The 27728-nt window shown below is 39.8% G+C and overlaps 1 protein-coding gene across 1 annotated transcript; it reads left to right on the top strand.

The window, feature by feature from the left end:
* Positions 1–22970, top strand: ANGPTL5 (angiopoietin like 5). The gene is made up of 8 exons (XM_075197926.1): positions 1–228; positions 9372–9549; positions 9830–9933; positions 10429–10522; positions 14034–14134; positions 17007–17127; positions 19728–19913; positions 22572–22970. The coding sequence occupies exons 1-8, from the start codon at positions 130–132 to the stop codon at positions 22889–22891; spliced, it is 1203 nt and encodes a 400-aa protein (XP_075054027.1). The 5' UTR covers positions 1–129; the 3' UTR covers positions 22892–22970.
* Positions 22971–27728: the final 4758 nt, after the last annotated feature.

Below are 27728 nucleotides of genomic sequence, written 5' to 3'. Positions count from 1 at the left end.
CAGTAGAGCTGGCGCTGTCTGTGCTGAACAGCTACCAGCAACCCTTCGCTCCAGGATCTGCGGTCTGTTGTGTTTTCAAACGAAAATCTGAAGGCTCTTCAAGTGTTTGCAATAATCTCCAAATAAAAGATGATGTACTTGTGTGGCGCTGCATTGGTCTTCTGCCACATTATTTTTCATACAGGAGAAAGTATTATGACCAGCAATTATTCCCCCCCTTCTGCAAAGGTAAGCAGTTCAATATATCTGTCCTCTTCATGTGAAATGGATCAACATAACAATAAACACAATGCATAGCTCAATCAGCATAGAAACAAATCATTGTTTTAATAGCAGCATATAGCTAGCAATAACTACTGTATTTTTCATGGGCTTTGCATTCATTTTACATTAGCATTTATTGCTGGACTTGCAGACTTTAAAACAAGGTGTTTTATTTCCCTTTATTTGATTAAATATGTATTTTCTTATTTAAATAGAGGTGAGACATTTCTGTTTTTCCATGTCCTTAAAATCCTATGCATAGTGCACCCGCCACTGGTAAATATATTTTATGTCGGTGCACTAAACGCACTTGACGTCTGGCAGTTAACTTATTTTGACAGGCTCCCTGTTATTTTGACTGACCGGTAATTCCATTAACTCAGAAGCTGGAACAGGGAACGTTAGACACTGCAAGACTATAACTTGGAAGAAAGACACAATACACGTCTACCAGGAATTCTGATTCAGCTTGGTACAATGTTCTTATTTGATGATTATTAAATAAGTTATATTAATAAATAAATAAGTACAACAAAAAGCATGCACTAGTTTGTAAAAAGTGCAGCTATTTCCATTATTTCAATAAACAAGTCTCTTATATAAACACTTATGTAGTGCAGTTTGATGGTGATATTTTAATGTTGCTGATTCTTTAAGACATCATCTTGATGCTCCGTCAACATGTGTTTTCGTTTTCTGGTTTTGTTTGTAATGTCATCTTGAGAGACAGTGTAGCAGTTTTCTGTTTATTTACTGTAGTGTTAATACTTTTTTTAAAAAAATACACTCTTGAATAATAAACATTATGTAAAGCACTTGGAAATGACTAATTCTGAATAGATTTCTATGCGATTGATTGATTTCTCTGCTAGGGTAAAATTAAAATAAATAAATAAAATATTAGAACAGTTAAGCTTAATAACCAGCTTAATATATTATGAGATAATCCCTGGTTTCAATCAGACAACTGATTGGTTGCTAGGAGTTACAGCATCTTCTGTGCACCAGTCTCTTATGACATTAAACTTAAAAAATTGAAAGACTTTGTATATGAATACACTATTAGATGGTGCCTTTTGCATTATGTATGCCTTCCCTTGGGAGACACAAGGTGCGTTGTGGGCATCATAACTCCAGGGCGCTACAAATGTCTCATCATTTTCATACAGGGTTTGTTTTTTGTGCAGAAGGAGCTCAGATAAACTTCTCTGGTCTGTTTGCAGACATAATGCACTAAGCACTATGTAAAATCAGTATTGTATAAAACATGTCAGGTTCTGTTTTGTATTTGGTGGTACTCTATGTTACTACTCCTGCCCTGTTTCCCATACTTGCCAACCTTTTAACATGAATACACTATTAGATGGTGCCTTTTGCATTATGTATGCCTTCCCTTGGGAGACACAAGGTGCGTTGTGGGCATCATAACTCCAGGGCGCTACAAATGTCTCATCATTTTCATACAGGGTTTGTTTTTTGTGCAGAAGGAGCTTAGATAAACTTTTCTGGTCTGTTTGCAGACATAATGCACTAAGCACTATGTAAAATCAGTATTGTATAAAACATGTCAGGTTCTGTTTTGTATTTGGTGGTACTCTATATTACTACTCCTGCCCTGTTTCCCATACTTGCCAACCTTTTTAACATGAATACACTATTAGATGGTGCCTTTTGCATTATGTATGCCTTCCCTTGGGAGACACAAGGTGCGTTGTGGGCATCATAACTCCAGGGCGCTACAAATGTCTCATCATTTTCATACAGGGTTTGTTTTTTGTGCAGAAGGAGCTTAGATAAACTTCTCTGGTCTGTTTGCAGACATAATGCACTAAGCACTATGTAAAATCAGTATTGTATAAAACATGTCAGGTTCTGTTTTGTATTTGGTGGTACTCTATGTTACTACTCCTGCCCTGTTTCCCATACTTGCCAACGTTTTAACATGAATACACTATTAGATGGTGCCTTTTGCATTATGTATGCTTTCCCTTGGGAGACACAAGGTGCGTTGTGGGCATCATAACTCCAGGGCGCTACAAATGTCTCATCATTTTCATACAGGGTTTGTTTTTTGTGCAGAAGGAGCTTAGATAAACTTCTCTGGTCTGTTTGCAGACATAATGCACTAAGCACTATGTAAAATCAGTATTGTATAAAACATGTCAGGTTTTGTTTTGTATTTGGTGGTACTCTATATTACTACTCCTGCCCTGTTTCCCATACTTGCCAACCTTTTAACATTGAATTCCGGGAGATCCCGGGCAGGGGGCGTGGTTGAAGGGTGGGAGGGGGCGGGGCGCGGTCAATCGCGTCATTTTGGCCCCACCCCGGAGACAAAAACTTAATTTTGTCAGGGGAGCGGGGCCAAAATGACGTGATTCACAGCGAATCGCATCATTTTGGCCATCAAATAGCAGTATGCGGGATACTTGCCTGCTCTCCCGGGAGTCTGGGAGACCTACCCGGATTTCGGGAGTCTTCCGTACATTCCGAGAGAGTTGAAAAGTATGCTGTTTCCAGCGGTGTTGTTTATGTCCCTATGTGGTGAACCCACATTGACACCATCATCGTTTATTTGTAAGACGCCATAAAACTCTGCAGCAACGGACAGTAAGAGTTACATATCATACAAAATACAACCGCATGTAACAAGACAACATGTACAGGCAAGACTGGCGAAGGAGGTGCAGACATGAGACAAATTGAACAGAGGGCCTTGCTCTTGAGAGTCTACAGTCTAGAGGTACAATGTGACGTCCACAGGACAAGGTACTGACGATTGTTGGAACAAGCCCAGCGCAAGTGGTGTAGCGCAGAGCAACTTTCAACTGTTGAAGGTTTAGGCCACAGCACATTGATCGAATGGGACACTCAGGGATATATTTACTAAACTGCGGGTTTGAAAAAGGGGAGATGTTGCCTACAGTAATCAGATTAGATTCTAGCTGTCATTTTGTAGAATGTAGTAAATAAATAACTACAATCTGATTGGTTACTATAGGCAACATCTCCACTTTTTCAAAACCCCAGTTTAGTAAATATACCCCTCATTGTTAATAAACTCTGGATTTTACCTCAACATAGCAAACGCCACTCAGTACTTCATTTTATGTTTTTGGGTGGAGTCCTCCTTCAATTGCTCACATACCCTATAAAGAACAAATGTTAGATCATGCTTAGTGTATTTAAGGGTGTAGTTGTCACAGCATTATATTATTTAATTGAATGTTCAGTAAAACAATGCATGCAGACAGTTTAAAAATAAAAATTACAGTGTTAAATGTGATTTTGTGGAGGCTTGACATTTTAAAAAGTATTTATTTCGTGTTGGTAGAGAGCATATTTGGAGTAGCCTAGCTTGATCTACTCACTGACAGCTGCTTCCATTGCTGTGTAATAATGTGCTGTTAGGAAGTTTTCATGTGAATTCTATTCCAAATATTTGCCAAGTTCCAAAACATAAATTATATCACACACTTCTCTGCACAGTTATCTCCACAAGGTGACTGCCTTAGGACAAACACCCGTTATTTCACAGGGTTTCCACACCACGACGCCAGAGTGGACATTACCAGCATGCAAAGGTGTGGCTAGAATTTTAGACAGTGCTAGGTTGCTCTATAACAGTGATGGCTAACCTGTGACTCTCCAGGTGTTGTGAAACTACAAGCCCCAGCATGCTTTGCCAGTAGATAACTAGCTGATAGCTGGCAAAGCATGCTGGGGCTTGTAGTTTCACAACACCTGGAGTGTCACAGGTTAGTCATCACTGCTCTATAGATTGGTGTACATACACTGTGAGAGTCCCAGAAAGGGACAGACACACATAGTAAGAACATACTTGCCAACCTTTTTAAACTTCTTTCTGGGAGATCCCAGGCAGAGGGGGCATGGTTGGAGGGCGGGAGGGACGGGGCACGGTGAAACGCGTCATTTTAGCCCCACCCACCGCGACAAAATTACGTTTTTTTGTTGCGGGGCAGGGCCAAAATTACGCGATCCACCGCAAATCGCGTCATTTTGACAGCAACATGCCATTTGCGGGATATTTGCCTGCTCTCCCGGGAGACTTACCCGAATTTCGGAAGTCTCCCAGACATTCCGGGAGAGTTGTCAAATATTAGTAAGAAGGCACAGATGCACACAGGTGGCAACAGAGTTAGAGAGAGAGGTACACATTGGAGATGGGGATAAGAACACAAAGGGGGAGCAGATTATTCATCATTGTTGAACTGTATAAACTGTTGTGGCAGGAGCACAGTATTTGGGAATTAGTTTCTTTATTTAATAAATAGTATTCACATTTAAGAAGTAGCAATCCTTCTTCTCAAAATCATCCCCACATTCAATTAATATTCCCCAAACCACACCAGCATTAAAGAAATAGGAACCACTCCAGCTTGAAATTAATATTCCCATCCTCCCGCTTTAAATTAATAGGCTCTGCCATAACCCCACTATTAAATTAAATAGTCCCTACCATCAAATAAATAGCCCCCACCTATAAATGAAAAGCTCCCACCCACCATTAAATGATTAGCCCCATCCTACCTTGAAATTAATAGCTCACTTCCCCACCCACATTACATTAAGAGTCACCCACCTCCCCCTACACTTACATTATATTAGAAACCATTTCACCCCCTTCCCTACACTTGCATTAGAAGCTCTGCTCTAACACACATACATGAAAAGTTCCTATCTATTCACACTTACATGAAAAGCCCCCTACTCCCACTCTTACATTAAAGACAGCGCACTCCCTTTCCCCCACACATACATTAAAAGCTCTATCCCTGCAAATCTACCTTCCACCATCCGGTACTTGTTTCCTGCCACCTGCACACATGAGACAAGGATGCATACTCTGCTCCCCCGCCCCCCGGACAAATATTGTTGATACATTTTTGTTTGTTTCACACCTACAAATGACAGACAAACAATCATTGAAAAATAGTTGGACCAGTCCCAGCTAGGTGAGCTATATATAACCCCTTCTTAACCCTTCTTACTGGAAAACCTGGTGAAACCCAGCTAGCAGTTATGGATACTGGGGGTTAGCGCGCCAGGGAGAAGCTAAAGGAGATGGACTTGGGCAATGACCTGTCAGTCAATTGCCATGCCATCTATTTAGGCTCTCCAATGAGAGCCTAAATAGAATATGAAATGTCAGGTCCCTCAATAAAATATCAAATTGATAAATAGAAATGTACATGCCTTCCCCTAAGATGAAGTTTTTTTTTTATTTAAAACATTTGGTCAATTAGTATTGTATTGTCGGTGATCCTGTATTTCCTGTCTAATTAGGCAGGTAAAAAACAAAGGTGTAGGGTGTAAAATAGGGAAAGTTAGGGGATGGAAGAACCATTTAGACCAATACAAAATATTGTAATATTAACTTTGAATAAACTGCCTTCAGGGGCAAAAAACACACAAGGGTGGTGAAGCAGAGATACCAACTATACACTGAAACAGCCATAGTCACATGTCTTTCGGAATGAGATCTGTTATTGCTATAATCTCATGATATTTTGTATTTAAATTTGTGGGAGGTTATGACTGGTTTATTGAAGGGGGAGTTATGTCTCTGGGATATATCTGAGAAAAGTTAAGAAAGGTCAAATCTTATGGAATATTTTTGAGAAAACTATAGTTGACACTCAGGGGACATTTCCGCCCCCCACGTTAGCACGTACACTGCCCTTCTGAATGTCGTCCCCATTGAGCGGGCTTATAAATCTTGTGTGTGACCAGACAAATTGTCAGCTCTTGGTCCTCTAATTAAAAGACTGTTCATTTCTTCTGCCTGCCCCAGGCATACAGATTATTATACGTAAGTTTATTCTCTGTAAGTTCATCCCATTTGTCTTTATAACTGTTGTGCATTTATTATTTGTATGTCAATTGTTATGCTTGATTTTATTTCCAACTGCCCTGCTTGATACTCTAACGAACCCTTTAGCCTTTTTATGAAGAATATTCCACCATGTTAACCCTTTGAATACTGGTGTGTGAATTGTTAATACATTTGACTAACAACCCTAGTGTGTGCCTGCGTGTACCTCTGTGTATCAGAGTCTTGAGGTGTTAAGGGTTAACCCTTTGATTGCTGGTGTGGGCATTGCTAACCTGTGTGCAACCAGAAGGATTGTGTGCCAGTGTATGACAGTATTTTGGGGTCCTATTGCTCTTATTCAATAGGCGGTGGCAGAACCTATGTGTTTGTGGGTATGTGAGCGCTGTTTTGGGGGCGATTCAGTAGATCTATAACCTGTGTGATAGGTAAGAGAAATATTGAGCGCTGGAATCGTGTGTAACCTCATACAGTAAACACCCAAAGTCACGGAAGCTGGGAGCGCGTTCATGACAAGTATAGTAGTTGGTGCCTGTGAATCACCCCGGATCCGTGGGAATCCATCTAACCTTAAAAAGGGCCCTTAATCTCAGTAATAAGTTAAGACAATATATTTAATCAAAGTAACAGACACCTATCTGTACTAACATATCTACAGGATTTTTAAACAAGTGTTACAAGCTGCAACAAACACATCTGACAATAAAGCAGGATGGAGGTGTGGGCCGCAGGTGAGGACTCGGAGGGTCATCACTGCCCTAAATTTATAAAGCGCTGCATTTTAGCAAGTTTTGTTAATGAGCCTTCTTCAAATGAATTATAACTAAAATAGTATTGAAAATTGCAGAATATGAAGTTAAATCATACAGCTATTATTCTTGGACAATTTTACAGCACAACAGAGCAGTGCCCCTTACATCCATGCTTATTATGATTTTTTTTTTAAATTTAGGATTTACTCTCAAGGAGATGTCCAGCTTCAAAGATCCTTTCAGCATCTCTCTGGTAGCAGTCAGGGGGGTTCCTCCTCAGTTATCTGTAACGACAGCTCTAAACACAAAATGACAGATCATTCTGTGGTGGTCGAGTACTGATGGGAATCCTTCCCTTACCTTGTCTCCCAGATACGAGTCAGGTTCTTTTCTCTTTTGGATATCCGGTGGTCAGGAGATAAATACTTAATGAAAGGGACAAAGATTGGTCAAACAACTTGATTTTATTGAGAATGCGGTAAGGATAGTTTTGGTAAGCCACCGCGCCACTGACCCCTTCAGCTCAATAGTAATGACAAAATAATGCGTCTGATCAGCATAGAGCACAATAGCATTTAACATATAACATACACCTGGTGAGTATAAGGCAGAATAACGATAACATCTTCAATACACATTGTCTAATAAGGCACACTGGTAATCACAGTTACTACTTTCACGTTAACAATATCTGACTGGTGATGATGCAATAACCATCAATAATAACCCATCAAGACTCTTACGGTCACTACCGCGCCCACTAGAGGGCTACTTCTTATTCAGGTATTTGGGGTACCATGCTATTCCCTATGGGTCAGGCGCCCCACTTTTAGCATCTACTGCTGAGTTAACTTCAATTGCAGCGGTACCACTAACACTGAATGTCACACCTTCAATATTAATAAATCAGTTCTTAGGTAAATCACATAACATTAACATAATCTAAAACATTTGGTGCACCAATATTATCCCCGGTAACGTTACCATATTTTCCACTCAGTCCTGGGCTGACCTGTGCACAGGAATTTGGGTAGTGTTCCAATGTCCTGCAGAGGTTTCCATCAAGGGTTAAGTATTATAGTAGAAAGCAGAGCTGTTGCTCATTTCAGCCACAAGATGGCGCTGTTCTCTCAACAGTCAATGAATCTCTATCAGCACATGTACTCTGCAGCAGGGTATAATGTCCAGATATCAACACACAGGATATAGCTGAAACGACCGTCTTAATTGTTCCCTGCAGCCTGTGTATAGGTATGATCTGGGGGAAAAGCTCTCACAATCCTTCCTTGTACAAGAATGCAATGTCAGTGTTGGATAGATTCTCTCATCACTCTTCCCTCTGACACTGGGGTGTGTGCAATACACTGCAGCCTGAGGTTTTACCTTGAAAAGAGTTCTGTAGTTAGTGAATACTGTCTTTGGCGCCCCGCTGCGTGTCCCCAGCTGTTCTCTGTCCGCTTTGCTGGCAATATCACAGTTCTGGCAGCAGCTTATCTTCTCTCTGCTCGACTGCACATCCTCCCCCTTGTTCCTTCTACCATGCTGCTCTCTCTTTCTCCTCCTTCCTGCACAACCTCTTCCTGTTACTCCCCCAGCCAATCAGGGCCTTCATCCTCCTCCTGTCAATCACTCCTGGGCACAAGTTTTCAGGAGCACAATTAACCCCTTCTAGCACTGCATTTTAAAAGCGTTTATGCACTCCTCTGTGCTGTTCAACAGGGCTTTGGGGTACCACAATTCTATGAGAAATGTCATATAGTGCAGGTGTTCTGTACTGGGAAAAGAGCCTCTTGGTATTGGCCAATTGTGGCTCCAGTCCTTTGTACTTGAGGCTCATTTTACAGCATGGAACGCTTACCCAATTGGAAGCTTCTCCTAACCTTATTTCTGTAAGGGTAACAACCGAGGGAGCCCCACCTGGCTGCGAGTAAGAAGGGGAGAGGAATTTACAGGTCAGAAGATACCTCTAACATGTGGACAGCTAAAATATAACGATTCAAATCTATAACCTGTGTCTGGTGAAAGTTTTGGAAATATTTTAGATAGCAAATATATTTTTTTCTTGCATTTTAAAATAAGGACACGAAGTTCAGGTGTCAACATTCCATTTCTGGTAGAACCTGCTATTGTTTCATCTGTCTATCAGTCTGTGGGGTTTATTTACTAAACTGCGGGTTTGAAAAAGTGGAGATGTTGCCTATAGCAACCAATCAGGTTCTTATTATCATTTATTTAGTACATTCTACACAACGACAGCTAGAATCTAATTGGTTGCTATAGGCAACATCTCCACTTTTTCAAACCCGCAGTTTAGTAAATATACCCCTATGTCTCAGATAAACATGGCATCATACATTCTGAAACTTTGCCACATTAAGAAATGTATAGTATAGTAATTTATATTACAATAAAAACATGTGGCAAAACACCTTATAGTCAGAGGTCCCTATCATGCAACCAGCTTGCTGCGTTTAATCTTACAGTAAATGTTTACTTTTTAGGGGAATGTCCTTGTTGGCGCAGTTTCAGTCAATGTTGTGGGAGAGACTCTGAAAAACGTTACCTCATCAATAAAGAAGAAAACCAAATCTACTAATGTAGCGACGAGTGAGGAGAAATGCTCTCAGATATGGAAAGACATGTCTTTGATATTGCGAGAGAAAAAACTCAACATTTGCAGTAAGTAGATTTTTCTCATGTAATGCGATGAATTATGAAAAAAATTAAAAATGATCAATACAGAAAATAATAATTAAGAAAGTGGCCCCCTCCTCATTGTCACCAGTGGCAATCCGGACTACCGCCCATTCTGCCAACCCCTTACAATAATCATAAAAGCAAGGATTTGATTGGTTGCTGTGGTTAAGTGCAAATGTTATACTTAAGTGCAATATTTTCTAACATTCTGCTATTTCAAGTGCAATTCCAATCTAAGGAAATACATTTTGTTTCTTTATAGGGAATCTACAACACTCTCTAATTACTTATGCAAGAAGCACAAAGAAAATGATGAAGAATATGATGGAAGAACATCAAAAATCTTTGGAGTTCCTCTCCAATCAGGTGCAAATATTTTAGCAAAAGCAATTTATAATAAAGATAATTCTAGCATTTTTTTTGTTATGAAAATTGGTTTATATACAATTGAAGAAATATTCTGAATATTAACCTCACATCCCTTGATCCACAGATCAGGATTGCTAATGCAATCCTCTTTAAACATCTCACTAATGACTACATTTAGATTCTTGCACAAAGCGTGCTAAATGCACATGTGCTCTTCATATGTTGCGTATGCCTGTTTGCAAAGCATTCATGGAGAGCTCATGAGAATGGTATCAAAATGAGCAGCAATGTATTTGAATAAGGAATAAGTTCAGTGGGGTGCTGTAGGTGCCCACTGCCACTCCTCTTTAGTTTTTGCAAACTTTGTTGCATATAGAGGAAGACAATACACGTGTGTAACATGTGTCTATATGGAACAAGGTTAATGCATACAACTTGTATTACAGCTGACTTTATTAAGTATACTTATCCATCTTATTATTGCACCTGTAGGTGAGTGAATTAACCAATAAGGTTCTTCTTTTGAATGCAGAAGTCTTGAAAAAACACACAGATCCTTTTCTTCATAGACCTATTCAGACGCATGGTAAGAATGTTGGTTTCCCAGAATGTTATTCAACAAGTATACAAATAAAAGATAATAATAAGTAATGTGTACAGGTAATTATTGCTTAATTCAAAGACAGCAAATGGTGACACCTGAAAGAGGTTGGTTAATGAGGAACTCCAGTTCCTTCTTTATATGTAAAAACAACATTTATTGAAATTATATTAAAAACATACATCCAGGTATCAAAAAGAGTCGGCGAATTGATAAAAGACAAAAAGTGATAAAGTATGAAAATTAAGTGATAAAGATAATTAAAAGAACCCCCTCGGGAAGCCGGTCAATAAATTGTTTGTTTAATTAGTGAGTAGGAAGAATGAATCCACTATTGTTTTGTATCACAGAAATTTCACATATTCATTAGTGTACTGTGTTTATCATACATTATTATAGTGCATTCACTTCATATAAGGCAATTACAAAATATATAATTACATGCGCTATACAGATTCAGGTTCAGAGAAACCTGCTAAACATTATCCAAAAAGTCTGAGGACATACGCGGGAGATGTCATCAAGTTGATATGCCTTTTAACATGGCATTAAATATATGAACACTCTAATGTTATCAGGCATGAGTGTATTAATTAACTGAGCCCACTGAGTGTTTGACCAAATGACCTAATGGTATAAACAAAGGGTGCCCTTTATCATTGTGTCTGTTGACATAGCACTTATAAACCAGGTCCCTCTCAATATGGATGTGTTGCAGAGATAGCATATAGATCACTAGCAGTTAGTCCTAAAGTTATCTAGGTAGCATACATAAAGGAGAGTATCATTAAATCATTGTGCCTATTAGCATGGCATTTTAATCCTATTAGGTATGGGTGAGATAACCCACTAAACCCCCTCTTAGGGGGGTATTCAATTGTCGGCGGGATTGCCGAAAATTCCGCGGTCCGCGCACGATTACCGATATTACGGTAATCGTGCGCTGAAAAACATGTAATACGGTAATTTACTCCCTGAGCCGCGAGCTGAAATCCAGCTACAAATTACCGTATCACATGCAGTGCCGTAACTAGACATTTTAGTGCCCTGGGCGAGACAGGGCACCGGCGCCCCCCATCTAAGTGGGAGTGGCATTTGACAAGTGGGTGTGGCCAATGGCCAACCTAATGTGGGGGTGTGGCTAGTACTTTACTGAAAGAATTCTGTTACACATATTTGCAAATGCATGAATATATATATATATATATATATATATATATATATATATATATACACACACACAGTGGTGTGATTCAAATAAATTAATTGTATTGATGACTGTATGGATGGGCAAACTGACCTTCATCAACAATCATTTTGTACCTTGTAAGAATGCTTGAAGAGAGAGAGAGAATAACTATGTTTAGTGATCATGTAGTGATGGTGGCTGTAGTACACTGAGCCAATATCACCCCTCTACCCACACTACACCAATATCACCCCCCTACCCACACTACACCAATATCACCCCCCTACCTTCACTACAGAAATGTCACCCCCATACCCATACTACACTATTGTCACCCCCTCTACCAACAATACACAAATAACAGCCCTTTCCCCACACTGCACCAATGCCAGCCATACTGCAACATGCAGGGGGGAGAGGAGGGGAGACAATGGCTTTCACTTGCATAGGGGTGAAGAAGGGAGGGAGGACAGAAACTTTCATGCACAAAGGGGAGGGACAGAGGCTGACTGACACACAGAGAGAAAGGGGAAAGACGCTCTCACAAGCAGAGAAGGAAATGGGAGGATACAGAAGCTTTCACACTCAGGGATTTGTTGAAAATACAGAAAATGTATGTTTGGTCGTAGCTCCGCCCACTTTTGGAAAGCTCCGCCCCTCCGAACGCCGTGAATGACAGGTATGCCGAAGCTGTCACACACAGGGGAGAGAGACTGTCCCTGGTAGAGGATAGCAGAGAGAGAGGCTGACATGCTTAGTGCCGATGCGTGGAGTATCCAAAGTCCAGCCTTTATAGAGACCGTGGGTTTCTCGGCAGCCTGCTGTCACAGAGCCAGGCATAGAGGCAAGTAGCGGGCGGCTACTGCGCCCCCTTTGGGTGTGCGCCCTGGGCGACGGCACCGCCCGCACCTGCCTAGTTACGGCTCTGATCACATGTATTCGTTTTTCCGCGGCGGGATTTTCGGCGGTCCCGCCGACAATTGAGTACCCCCCCTAGTATGAGAATGTTGCAAAGATAACCGCGTTAAACTACTAGTGATTAGTCCTAATGTCTTAAAGTTTCTAATATGTCCCAGAACTGTATAGTTGTCTATAAATTTAGCGTAGTTAATATAGACAAAAATAGCATTGCCTTAAAGTATAGCACGATCGCGGCTGTGTTCCGCCGACCGGCTTCTCACTTCCGGGTGTGTGACGTCATACGTCACACGTGACCCGACGTACGTTTCGCCACTTGGGCTTAATCATGGGAAATTATTGCTTAATGACAGGGTCATTTTATTGTCATTCGCACATCACAAAAGTATCATTGGGCATTTTCAATCAATAGGTTGCATGGCAGCCCTGCCACCAACTGTAATCCTTCATGCCATTTTGATCCCAGTGAATCTGGGCAGATGCATCTGATCTGCTGCTGGGCCCTAGATCCAAGTGGCAGAATCAGTGTCCAATTTGGCCGCACATGAAAGGGATTAAATTTTAATTAAATTGCCTCCGACAGTCCAGTAAGGAGCTTCTAGATTGCACCTGGCATGACCGAGGTTGTCTAGTGCTTTCAAAAGATGACCAATAGCGTCTTTCTTACACCACATTTACCGAGATGACCGATAATAATCCCATTGATTTTGATCAGAACACTATCAGACGTCCACACACACGTCGATATTGGACCAATTGCCCGGTATTGTCTGTAGCTATCAGTGTGTGTGGCCAGCATTAAATATATGATGAATTATTTACTTTTAAAAGTTTGGAGGTGAGAAAAGACAATTGACAACTTGAGTGGGTTAAACTTTCTCAGACATATGGCAACATGTAGTCATTGGAAAGTGATCTTTATTTATAGAGCTGTTCTCACAACGATTGAAAGGTAAGACAGTGCAGATCATCCTATGTTATAACACATTTAAATATATTATTTTAGTTTTTGTTTTCCATTTAGTTATTAGGTGCTGTGCTTGATGTTTCCACTGTTAATACTGGACAGCCATCTGGCTTTGTTGACATAATAAAAGTCTTTCGTGCAGACTGCTTTTAAAGCATGGGATATTTCAGAGCCAACAAATAGAATGTAAGGTTGCTCCCGCCAGAAAAAAAAGGAGCATTCATCTTCTAATCCCCTGCATAATTCTGATGTTAAACTTGTTAGTATGTAGCACCAGCATAGAAGATGACAATAAGGTATATGCATAGATTGTTTAACTACATGTTACTGTTGAAAGTCTACAGAAGGAAGATTAAATGGCAGCAGTAATAAATATGGCAAGTGATTGTATCGATAAACCAAATTCTTTTTTCTGTACATAGGGTTTGATTGCACTGATATTAAGGACAATTTTGGAACAATTTCAAAAGCTCCAAGTGGAATATACATAATACAACCAGAAGGAACTTATTATTCATTTGAAGTAAGTAAAAATATCCCCATTTTCTGTTTACTGAGCAATGCTCAGTGCTTTCCGCCCTGGTCTCTGTTGGTTCAAGGTTGAATTACCAATTGATAATTGCTATGATCATTTCATTCTCTATATATGGTGTGTTCAGCATGTTTAATCTAGATAGGGGATTCTAGTTGCCAGAAATCAACTCTGCTGAATTCTTCAATGCTCTGATACAGTATACAATAGATTTGTTAATGTTAGCCTACCTGCAATATATATGGTCCACTAAATGTCAGACACACCATTGAACAGGGAAAACTAGTTAAAACAGCATTGATTCTCGAGATAGAAGCTAATAGTTCATGTCAGCTCACTGATCTAATAACTTATCAAATAATCAAACAGTCAAACAATATGTCACCTCTATTTTGTCCGAAAACTAATCCTGACTACCTTTACCAGTCTCTCTGCGCACTCGTGACTTGGAAGTTTAATGTAAGGGGACACACAGGATTCCAGCAATCCAATCTTGCACTTACCTATCCCTTTGGTTACAGCTCTAACTGGTCCCTTCCCCAACATAGACACCCACTTCCTTACCTCTCCTTTGCCACCATCTACGTATAAGGCCCATAGAATGCCTATGACTTAATTACCCAATTGCGCAAACTCTGCGCTATGATATTTAAAAAAGTTAACACTTCCCACACTGGTATTTAAAGGGTTAACACAGCCAAGCAACCAACCTCTTCTAAACAGACAGTGAATTTGTTTAGAGCAATAAGGACTGCACTTATAATATAAAAAGTATAATTCTTACAGGTTATTAAAACAATTATTAAAAGATGACATAACATAAGCAAAACATGTACAATTAAAGGGAGAAAGTTTCACTTACATACTTACTTATAAACGTACATACTTATAAACTTACATACAAGTTGTATAATTTGTGTCAAGGAAAATTGGCTTGAAAGATTGACAGCTTATCAATGTTGATTGATTTCCCAAAATCTGACAATGTCTTGTAAGTGGTCTCATTGTTTAAAGGCACTTTTTTACCTGTCCCCTCTTACAGGGGTTGGTCTCCAGGGGAGACCTGTGACACAGTTTTACAACCACAATTTACATCTTTCCTGTTAAATTCCCAATGCTAATATGTAACATATCTTTTCTGTGGAGTATCACACAGACCAAATTTTATTATTAATAAATTCAAAACAAATTTACCAATCTACAGATGCCAAACAGAGATAGGTCAAGTGTATTAGTTGAGCTGATACACATTTCCTCTCATTTCCTGACAGCATTAGTCTATGTATAGTATGCCCTTCCTCATCCTATTTATGAATATGTATTTGATCACTAATTTTATTGATTAAGTGGAATTTTGGAAATGGAATTACATTTGCCTATATAAAATATAGTAAGCCGTCATGTAGTCACAGAGGCCATGTCTCTTGTTTCAAGACCCCCTGCTAGGTTGGTTTCCTAAAGTCTCTTCAAACCACTCCAGTACCAGGACATAGCTCATCCCATGAGGTCTTTGAAGCTGTTCAGTTCCCCCTAAATGTGACAATGTTATCTTGTGATTCTGGGGTCTGCAGAGCCACAGAATAAACACAGGCCAGTATTTCTGGACTCACGGTTTACACCTTGAATTAGGTCATTAACCCTGTGAGAGAAGGCTTTGCTTTGAAGTAATTTGCATTACATCATAGCTTGCAGAGAAATTCAAATTCTAAATGAATTCATTTGATATACCGTATTTACAATGCAGTCCCATATGATTTTGCTTTATTCACTACAGTTATATTATGGGTTAATCCTTATAACTGTAATTCCTCCATTTTCACTACAGTACACCCTTCTGAAAGCATGTTATAAATGTTGATCATTACAAAGAAATCTGTCAGTGGGGAATAGGCAGAATGAGACTGACCCTGGAGCCACTTTCTATGAATTGATCAAAATGATTAAAAGCTGCCATGTCTTATTAACTAACAGCATTGGAGAGCTAAAAATAAATAACACATGACAAGAAAAAATACTACAAGTGGATAGTGAGTTCCTTAGAAGATATATGTACACCAATAATATTAGATGTACAAGGAGCATCTCAGGAAGTCTCCTTACACCTCAAACACACACGAATGAACTGGAAAATTGCACGTCAAGTAACAATCTAGATGTTATTGGATTCCTTGAAAAAATGTGGAGACCACTGACCCTACGCAGATTATTAAAACGAGCCCACAGGGTCCCAACAAGGCTGCGGCTACCAGGGGCTCTGTCATGTCTAATTCTTACAAGAATTTTCCCCTTGCCCAAATTTTGCTATGGGGCCCGGTGATGTAGTGTTGCACCCTTGGAGGGAGCAGACAGGGTTGCACTCGCTCCTGACTCGTTCTTGCGCTCTCTTTGGAGCTCCTGCAGTCCAGGTCTATATCCACTGTAAAATGTCTGACATTAAGGTTGATGGTAGAAGTTATCCCTATTCACAAATGACATCCTGCTCACGATGACCAAGGTTCTGTGAATCTCTACTCTGATTATTGCAGCAGAGCTGCCAGCACATTGTATCAGTGGCTTTTGGGAACTTGTTTTAGGTGACTTTTGCAGCAATGTTTCTGGTGTTACTAAACATCTTGCGATCCGTTGAATGTAATGTGAATGCAGGTCCAAAAAGATAGACGAGTGCCAAAAGATAAATGGAAATTTTAAAATCCATTCTACCTTATTTAACTTCTGCAAATGACAATCCTAAAATATGTTTTTTTTTTCAGTAAAGATGAAAAAAAAATAAAAAAAAATCCCAGCATGGTAGTGATATTATTTCTGTTTCTCAACAAATAATATATCTCAGTATTCTGTTTACTGTACTACAATATCTTATTAGGCATTTTGCGATATGGATTATAGAGGAGGAGGTTGGACCGTCCTTCAAAAGAGAATTGATGGAACAATTGATTTCCAAAGGACTTGGCTTGAATACATGGATGGATTTGGAGAACTTTCAGGTAATGAAGTCTAAGATATTTATTGGTGGTACAGTGCTCTTTATACCATCCCCTTTATATTGCCTCTGTCTCTTTACACCATGTTTTTTTCTGCATAAAAGTGAATTAATATATATTGATTCCTTTATATACCCCTCTTTTTATAACGGCACCAAAGATACAGTATATCACCAGTTCAGGCTTTTGTTTTAAATCTACCCTACCACCTGGGTAAAATGTTTTACTAAGGCGCCCCCCCTATAGCTGGAGCCTTGGGGATTGGGAAATACTGCTTTGATGGTGTAGACAAATGGACCTCCAACCCCGTCTACCCATTAACGGTCCCATCTGAGCCGGATTGTGAGCAGGGTACAGGTCAATAGTTGGACCGATAGATTTCTATTAGTCCATGCAGTCCCTCTTAGACTGCACAGGCAACACTGGCTTTTTCTAAGGCATAAGTTTGTTTTCAGCAACACTAAGTAGGTAACATGCATTTTGTATTGCTATCATTTTTTTTAAATAGCAACCAACCGGATTACAGCTGTAATTTCTCTCACATAGGGGCATATTTAAAATCATTGTGTTTTTTACACAATCATTTTCTTTCCTTTTTTTTTTATCGCAATGATAAGGAATGAAAGATCGTCACTATTTAACAAAATTGTTGCAAAACAGCAGTTCACATGGACAGATAGCGTTTGAGGATACTGGGACTGCAGCAGATATTGGAGATACACTATATGGACAAAAGTAATCGGACGCTTGACCATTGCATCAACAGAGACTGTAATGACATTGTATTCAAATACATATACTTTAATATGGAGTTGGTCCCCCTTTTGCAGTGATAGCATCTTCCACTCTTCTAGGAAGGCTTTCCACAAGATGTTGTAGTGTATCTGTGAGAGTTTGTGCCCATTCATTCTGTAGAGTATTTATGAGGTCAGGCACTGATGTTGGACGAGAAGGCCTGGCTCACAATCTCCGTTCCAGGTCATCCCAAAGGTGTTTGATGGGGTTGAGGTCAGGGCTCTGTGTGCGCCAGTCAAGTTCTTCCATACCAAACTCATCAAACCATGTCTTTGTAGTCCTTGCTTTGTGCACTGAAGCACAGTCATATTGAAATAAAAAAGAGCCTTCCCCAAACTGTTGCCACAAAGTTGGAAGCATAGCATTGTCCAAAATGACTTGTTATGCTGAAGCATTAAGATTGCCCTTCATTGGAGATAAGGGGCCTAGAGCAAACCCTGACAAACAGCCCCATAACATATATCCCTCCTCCACCAAATTTCACAGTTGGCATAATGCAGTCAGCAAGGTAACTTTCTCCTGGCATCCGCCAAACCGAGACTCACCCATCTGACTGCCAAACAGAGAAGTGTGATTCGTTACTCCACAGAACACATTTCCACTGCTCCACAGTCCAGTGTTGGTGTCCTTTATACCACTCCATCAAACGTTTGGCATTGGTCTTGGTGATGTGAGGCTTGCATGCAGCTGCTCGGCCATGGAAGCCTATTCTATTAAGCTCCTGACACATAGTTTATGTGCTTACATTAATGCCAATGGGAGTTCTGAACTCTTCAGCTATGGAATCAGCAGAGCGTTGGTGACTTATGCGTCTTAGTGGGCCTTGACCCCGCTTTGTGATTTTACGTGGTCTTCTGCTTCATGGCTGAGTTACTGTTGTTCCTAAATGCTTCCACTTTCTAATAATATCACTTACAGTTGACCGTGGAATATCCAGCAGGGATGAAATCTCACATACTGTCTTATTGCAAAGGTGGCATCCTATCACAGTACCACGCATCCTATCACAGTACCACGCTTGAAGTCACTGAGCTCTTCAGAACGACCCATTTTTGTATCACAAATATTTGCAAACGGAGACTGCATGGTTAGGTGCTTGATTTTATACACTTCTGGCAATGGTTCTGATTGGGACACCACAATTAAGAGTTATGGCCAAATTCTTTTGTCCATATAGTGTATCTGCTGCAATGCCCTAAGAAAAAATTTAAATGATCCTTAAACATGCGTCTATCTGCAGTTTTCGGGGGATTTTAATGAAAAAGAATATTTATAAATATTGTATATTTGTGCACAATATTATTAACTAAGCTCCTCTATTTTACTCTCACCGTCAGTTCATGGAACACTTTATTAAGTCATTTCTTTCTTTAGAAAGTTCCGTGCAATATTTTGGCCAGACTGTCCTACACTGACTCATCCAACCCCTCTGATCCATGGCTCTTGCTGCACGCATATGTATTAATGAGCAAGTGGAATACAAGCAGGACATTGTTTACCATGAGAATACTTAACACCACAATCCATTAAACAGTCAATCTTGTGCATATTTGTGTATTTTATTATAGTAATACCATGCAAGCTCTCTCGCATTTGTCAGAACAATATGGCTGCCGGATGCCAATGTTCATTTACAGTCTATAGATAATACATTTTACACTGGCAGATCCTGCAATATGGCTCTTCATATAGGTCACTGCAAATAAGTAGAGAAATCCTACATTTCATTTTGTTACTCATGTGTTTTTTTAAGTACACCTCCTTTTTAAAATAATGAATGCAAATAGTTGTCTTTTATGTTTTTACAGGGGAGTTCTGGCTGGGTCTGAGGAAAACATTTTGCATTCTAAATCAGAAAAACACCAGCTTTATGCTGAACATTGCATTAGAAGCTGAGGATGGCACAATGGCATATGCAACATATGATGACTTTTGGATAGAAGATGAAAAGACAGCCTTTATAATGCATGTCGGGCGCTATTTTGGAACTGCAGGTTAAAATATTTACTATTCTTAGGCATATTTCACTGATGTATGTGCAGATATCATCAGCAGCTATTTATATAGCACTACTAATTCTGCAACGCTGTACAGAGAACTCTCTCACATCAGTCCCTGCCCCATTGAAGCTTACAGTCTAAATTCCATAATATACACACAGACAGACAGACAGAGAGAGACTAGGGTCAATTTTGCAAGCAGCCAATTAACCTACTAGTATGTTTTTGGCATGTGGGAGGAAACCGGAACACCTGGAGGAAACCCACACAAATACGGGGATAACATACAAACTCCTCACAGATAAGGCCAAGGTGGGGAATCGAACTCATGACCCCAGTGCTGTGAGCTAAAGTGCTAACCACTGTGCAGCCCTAGATACTGCATCTACATTTTCAGCGAGCATTACAGAGCTAATCCAACCTGTAGTCAATCACAGCATTAGAATGTTCACAGGAATAGAACAACCTGTATCCAATCAGAGCATTAGAATGTTAACAGGGATAGACCAACATGTAGCCAATCAGAATATTAGCATGTTAACAGGGATAGACCAACATGTAGCCAATCAGAGCATTAGAATGTTCTCAGGTATAAAATTCTGCTTTGTTTTACTGTGCATGTGCAGTAAAGCAGTGGGGAATTCGCAGTGTATAGCGGACAGTATGTGGCCCCCTACTCCTGGAGAGGCAGATCTAGGGTGTGCAAGTGCAACTAATATACAGAAAGGGAATGCACACGTGTAACACGTCTTTCTGAAATCATGGAGATAAGTAAGACGCATCTTCAGATACGCCTCTTAGCATACCCCCAGCTGTACAGATTTCAGCGGGACAGTCCCGATTCTCCGCACCTGGGGACATGTCTGTCCCACGGGTGGGAACATTGGGGGAAGGGAGGTATGTAATGAGCAGCCTTTAGCCATCGCACCATGACCATGCCCCATTTGCGATGTGGCCACACCCCATGTCCTGCTGCCCTCGACAGACATGCTGGGTGGTATGCTCTTAGACCTGGTATTAAGATATATGTTGATGATGATCATGTCTTTACTAGTAAAAAAAATTATAATAAAAAGTTTGAAATAATTTTAATAATTTTGTGCTGTAGGCCATGCACCATTTTAGTTGCCCTCTTTGTACAGTCTCTACTGTATTTATATCCTTCTGGAGATATGGTCTCCAGAACTGAACACAGTATTCTAGATGAGGCCGTACCAATGACCTATACAGCTGCATTATTACTTCTTTCTTTCTACTACTGATTCCTCTCCATATGCAACCAAGCATCTGACTTGCCTTCCTCATTGCTTTGTTACATTGCTTACATGCCTTTAAGTCACCTGATATAGTGACTCTTAGATCCCTTTCCTCATCAGTAGTTTCCATTATAGTGCCATTAATACTGTATTTAGTCTTTGGGTTTTTTAGACCCCAGTGCATGATTTTGCTTTTTTTTTTTTGCATTAAACTGTAGTTGCCACTCTCTTGACCATTAGTCTAGTCTACCGAAAACATCAATCATTTGTTTTAACCCTAACCCATACCCCTACCCACTGAAAGATACTTTATGAGAAATACACTCCCCAATTTCCTATTTACCATCTTTATTGCACTTCTAAATCCTTAGGCATCATCTTTTCTTCAGTCCTGTAGTAATCAAGTAACCAATGGTTATAAATTAAAAAACAAAAACCTGTGAAACATCACAAGACTTGCTCCTAGTGGAGCTGCAGTATGAAAGTGCCTGTCTGTGAGTAGCCAATCAGAGCAGCTTGTCTCTGGAGCATGAGAAAACCGCTGACATATAGACCCCGCGTGGGCTATCCTCCCCAGTACTCCAATGTTTAATTGAAAAAGCCCCACATAGACAATGCAGTACTAGTAACTGCAGGAAAAATGACAGGTCGGGGGCCTGTCAGGTAACCAGTCAGTGGCTTTTCTCTGCTTGGCTAGGGCATAAAAAAGTCTCTTTGTTTGGTTACTTGCCTATATATATGCGAGTTATGAATGAACATCTTTGTATCAATGATGTTCACTGATACGTTTTATTAATGAACTTCATTGATTCATTCTCACACTGTTTATTCCTGTGTACCAAACTGGGCACCAGGGTTTGATTACCTGCACCTACTAATAGGTGTAACTGGAGATGAGGCCTACCCAAAATAGGCATTTATCTCCAGGGGTTGTGCTGCACACCGTCACTGTGCTTGAGTTGCACGTGCATGCCCTGAACCCGATTAACCGGGTGTAGGGGGCCGCAAATACAATTTACGTGGGACTCTAACTTCCACCTACTTGGTGGCCTATAAAGCACTGCTCAAATACCTATCTATGAATTTCAGCTGACAATAGCCAGGCCAGGATATAAAGACCAGAGTTTTTATAAGGCTCTTGCATGCAGAAATCCTGTTGATGAGTGAAGAGACCCTGGTTGGTATTTAATTGGTCTCTTGGAAAGTCGAAGTCACGCTTTGATTGGTGAACAGCACATCTGCGCCCCTTTAAAGGATTGATGAACCTCAGACCACGGAATTACTGTATATGGGATTGCAATACCAAATAAATACAGTAAAAGATAGTTGAGTAAATGTATTGCAGAAATAATAAAAAAAATAAACATTTATTCACTATACGTTAAATTATGTGCAGGTGACGCTATACGAGGCTACAAGAAAGAAGACAACCAGAATGCAAGGCCCTTCAGCACATATGATGTAGACAACGACAACTGCTATCCTTCATGCACATCCAATGGCTCCAAAGTGAACAGCTGCAGCCAGCACAACGGCAGAAGCGGCTGGTGGTTCAGTCAGTGCGGTTTGGCCAACCTGAATGGTGTTCACCGGGTGACCAGAGCTGTGGATGTTTCAGGCATTCACTGGGACACATGGAAAGAAAACAATTCACTCATCAAGATTAAGTCGGCTTCAATGAAAATTAAGAGAACTCATTACCCATTTTTTAAATGATTATGTTAATAATTTGGATTGTTAAATATAATATTAGTTATAAATATACAGCACATTTAATTGACATATATTAAATACAGCAAAGTATCTATAAACCTATGTAAAATATCATTTTTTTAAGGTCTATGTATTTTTATATTACTATAAATTGTGGTAGTTTACTTTTTTTTTGCACTACTTACATTTCCCTAATGGACTATAAAGTTTCCACTCCAGAGTATTTTACTGCTAGAAAATTTAATTAAATTCCACATGGCAATTTGCCTCATGTATTATTAATTTTCTAAATTCAATAAACAGAAGCTATAAATCATGATATTAATCTTCCTCATTACCAGGTTTGCACTCCCATTGCACAGATAATGATATCCATTTTTATTTGTGAAAGGTTTATAAAGCAATGGAATTGGAGATACTGTAATGTACGAAATACAGTACCTGTCATTAAACAGTAATCACAGTAATCCTTACTATAAAACAAACAAGTATTAGTACAGCTATGAAAATAGACATTAGAGGAAAAAACGCCTATGGGAAACCCTTACACGGGATATTAATATCAAACATTTTTCCTCGGTTTATCAAACAAAATTTTCCCAATTTCACTCTGTATATTTATTTAAGATAATATATATATATATATATATATATATATATATATATATATATATATATATATGGAATTTCATAGTTTTGCAATGAAGGCAGTAGAAAAAGTGGCTGTATGTTATACTACCGTATACACCCCCACTTCAACCACTGCCCCAAACCATATAGGAAAACAGCGTTGAACCTGGCTCATGGTCACATAACAGACAAACTTTTAGGGACAGAAAAAAAACACAAAGAGAATTGTACAGCGTTTTTTATAGTAAGCAATTCCTAAAGATGTGTCTCAGTATTGTTCTTCCTGTCCTGAGTGCCGGTATCATGCCCCCAGACCTCATTTTAGGAGTCTGCTGTTTCGGTTACCTATAATAGAGATCCCATTTTACAAAATAGTTATGGATCTCGTTGGGCATTTAATAAAATCTGCCCATGTCCATCAGTATATTTTGGTCATAATGGATTATCCTACCAGGTATCCCAAATCAATCCAATTACACAAGACTTCAGACAAAACCATAGCTAGAGATCTAGTCCAGGATTTTAGCAGAGTGGGAGTAAGTAAAAATGATACTTTAACTGACCAAGGTACCCCGTTTATATCAAAAGTCATGAAGGCATTGTGCAGATTATTTAAGGTCACCCAAATAAGAACCTCAGTCTAACACTCTCAGATGGATAGCTTGGTAGAAAGATTCAACAAAATGTTAAAAAATATGTTAAAAAAAGTGGTAGAGAGGATGGAAAAACTAGAATTACTTGTTACCATAATTGTTGCTGGCTCTTAGAGAAGTTCCATAATCTTCTACAGGTTTCTCGCTATTCGATTTGTTGTAAGGGAAACATCCTAAAGGATTGCTGTATATTGCAAAAGAGACAAAGGTGGGGCAACCCAGCCCGTATAAAAGTGTAATAGAACATGTTTCACGGATGCAAGAGAGGATTGCGGCTGTAGTGTCAATAGTAAGAGAGCACATGGCGTGGTCCCAGCAAGCCCAATCAGGGTATATAATCACAATGCACAAATACTTAGCTTTGCTCCTTGGGATTGAGTACTTATTTTAGCGTTCACAGTGGATAGCAAATTTTTATGGTCCATGACGTGGCATGGACCATTTGAAATAATAGATAAGGTGAATGAGGTTAATTACAAAGTGTATCAGACAGGGAAAAGAAAACCTGAACTAATATTTCATAGAAATTTGGTAAAAACCTGGAACCATAGGTTAACCCTGACAGCCAAGCCTGTCCCTCCACTAGTCTCAATAACTGTAGTTACTGAGGTGAAAATAGCGGATACCCTGTCGGCCACTCAAAAGAATGAAGCTAGTTTCTTATAAGGAATAGGGAAATGTTCTCAGAACTATTTGGCCAGATGACATAATTACTGAACCAGGAGTTAGGGTGAATTTAAAGCTAAATACCAGAAGCCAATCGGAAGGATGTGTCATAAGTAAAGTAAAAAATGTTGGAGTTAGACATAATTAAGGAGTCAAGTAGTGAGTCCTCAAAACTCTTGTGTTAACTCAGAAACCAGACAGGAGCTTGTACTTCTACAATGACTTCCATAAACTGAACACAGTATCTAAAATTGAGATCTACTCTATGCCCCATGTGGATAAACTTATTGAAAGGCTGAGAACAGCCAAATATTTCACACACATTGGCATTAACCAAAGGGTACTAGCAAGTACCATTAACTGACTGGGCAAAAGAAAAAACAGCCTTCTCCACTCCAGAAAGACTATTACAATGCAAGGCTCTGCCTTTTGAGTCGCACGGGGCCCCAGCCACATTCCAAGGAACGAAGGACAGGATTTGAAGGCCTCATAGACAGTATACTGCTGCCTATCAGAAGTTTGATTAAGCCACAACTTAATAAAACTGAGGCTATGAGAAACTGGCCCCAACCTGAAATATGAGACAAGTGAGAGCCATTTTTCGGATCACAGGTTATTATCGAAGGTACCGAAGGAAAAACAGTCCTCTATGGTAAAATGGAACCATGAGGCAAAAAAGGGTTGTCAATCATTAAAAGTGGTGTTCTTTACTCAGCCTGTGTTGGTTACATTCGATTTTGACACAGAAATTCAGGTACAATCAGATGCCTCGGATGCAGGGACAGGTGCTGTAGTGTTCCAAAATAGAGATGGGAAAGAGCACACCATAACTCATCACAAGACAGGGACTCAAATTTTAGATATCTTTCAAACCTGGGTGCAGGAACACCAGACTCATGATATGTACAGTAATATAATTAGGAGGCACTCTCAGGCTTTTTCAAATTTTAAAGGCTTTATTCCATAAAAAAAGAGGTCAACATTTCGGGCTTCACACAGACCTTTATCTTGATATACAGGATTTGTGTGTGTAGCATTATTACTATTTACACCTGGGAAAGCCATATTATTTGCAGATAGTCATTGACAGATGCAAATATCCCCTTATGATGATGATGATGATGATGATGGTCTCCGGCACTAGCGAACCTACTGATTGGCTGTTTGAGAACGCTCTCCTGATGCTGACTGGTGCTTTCTTTGTCGCTCGGGCATACAGTACTTTTGTGTGCTTGTTTAAGAGAAACTTTTTATCTTTTGTACATAAAACTGAGAATTGTTTATGTTGTATTAGAGAGGATTTTTAAGTTTTATTGATGGCTAATAGCGAATGCATTTTTGTTGAGCATAAAATAAATGTTTTACAACATGGGCACAAGTGGGACCTAACTGTCCGTGACATTTGTTGGGTGTGAGCCAGGCACATATGCTACTCTTACCGACCTGCATGCATGTTGCACCTTTACATATACACACAATTGCGGATTCTTTATGAAAGCATTTTACACCATCGATTTGGGATGCCATTGGGCCAAATGTACATCAGCCTCTATGACTACTGTTGCTCCCATGCTTTAAAGCCACCTGTGGCTTTCCAGGTATTGTGAAACTACAAGCCCCAGCATGCTTTGCCAGCAGATAGCCAGCCGATAGCTGGCAATGCATGCTGGGACTTGAAATTTCAAACCACCTGGAAAGCCACAGGTTTACCAGGCCCAGTGGCGCACGCAGGGGGGTTTGTGGGTCTCCAGAAACCCCCCTCCCCTCCGCTAACTAAGTGCCCACCATAGCGGCACTGTACTATACAGCAGTCGCGGCGCTGTCAAAGAAGCGTCCACGGCGGTGTATACAGTGCTGCCGAAACGGAGTTACAGCTCTCTCGCGTGTTTTGGTTTTTTATTTTTTTTTTGGTCAGGGGGGAACCCCCTCTGACAATCCTGCGTGTTCCCCTGAGGCCAGTACTAGTAGGTTAATGTTAGTGTATTAAATATTCTCTGTATACAGGGCCTGTGCTACAACTATACAAGTACATTGAATGAGTAACATAACATGACTTGTTCAATGTTTTCAGTTTTCCCTGTGACACCTTCACACTGAGCATCAGCCACTAACATAGAAGGGCAGCAGCCCGGCAGCTTCTTACAGTGCCAGAGACCAAGCACATGCCAATTGTATGTAATTGTCTCACGTTTTAAAGACATATTATCAATGGAATTGTTCCTATTTTCAATATGGATCAACTAAACAGTACAATTCCTATTATTCTTCATATTGAAAGCAATCCTCACTATTAATTCTTATTATATGTGCTTTAGAAGTGGCAATTTGTAAAGGGAGGTTTTTAAAATACAATGAATTGTTATTATAGCTACATGAAAAAAAACCTAATGGTGAAGGCTGTAGTGCGCCGGGGTCAAGGCCTATTTAAGGGTTCTGGCCGCCCTGGACTAACATGCTCGTCACACTCCTCACCTTCCACAAAAGTCTAAATGTAAAAAATGAATTTGTCCTTAATTTAAAATCCGGCTTCTGTCACCCCCTCCCCCACACATAGTAATGTTTGTGTTCACGTGTTTTCAAAACTCAATTCCATTTGGCTTTTTAAACAGATCATGACAATCTTTGTCACTCATTTCATTTTCATTAAAATTAGGACCGTATAGTGGAACGGAGGAGTTAAAGAGCGCTACTGAGTGTAAAGTGGGACGTGGGGCCTGTCCCCATCCTTGTCTCTCCTAATCACTTTCTTCAAGAGCAGACCCGAGGATGACTCATTGTCTTCAGTCTTTACCAGGGGAATACGTCAAGATTTAAACCTTACTAAATTTTTCTTTTATGTTTTCTTTTTACTTTGGAGAACTATTCTCTTATATATTAAAAGTCACTTCAGT

This window comes from Mixophyes fleayi, chromosome 2 (assembly GCF_038048845.1).
Source record: "Mixophyes fleayi isolate aMixFle1 chromosome 2, aMixFle1.hap1, whole genome shotgun sequence".
Classification (NCBI taxonomy): domain Eukaryota; kingdom Metazoa; phylum Chordata; class Amphibia; order Anura; family Limnodynastidae; genus Mixophyes; species Mixophyes fleayi.
Note: the sequence above shows the minus strand (reverse complement) of the source record. Positions and strands in the feature narration are given on the sequence as shown.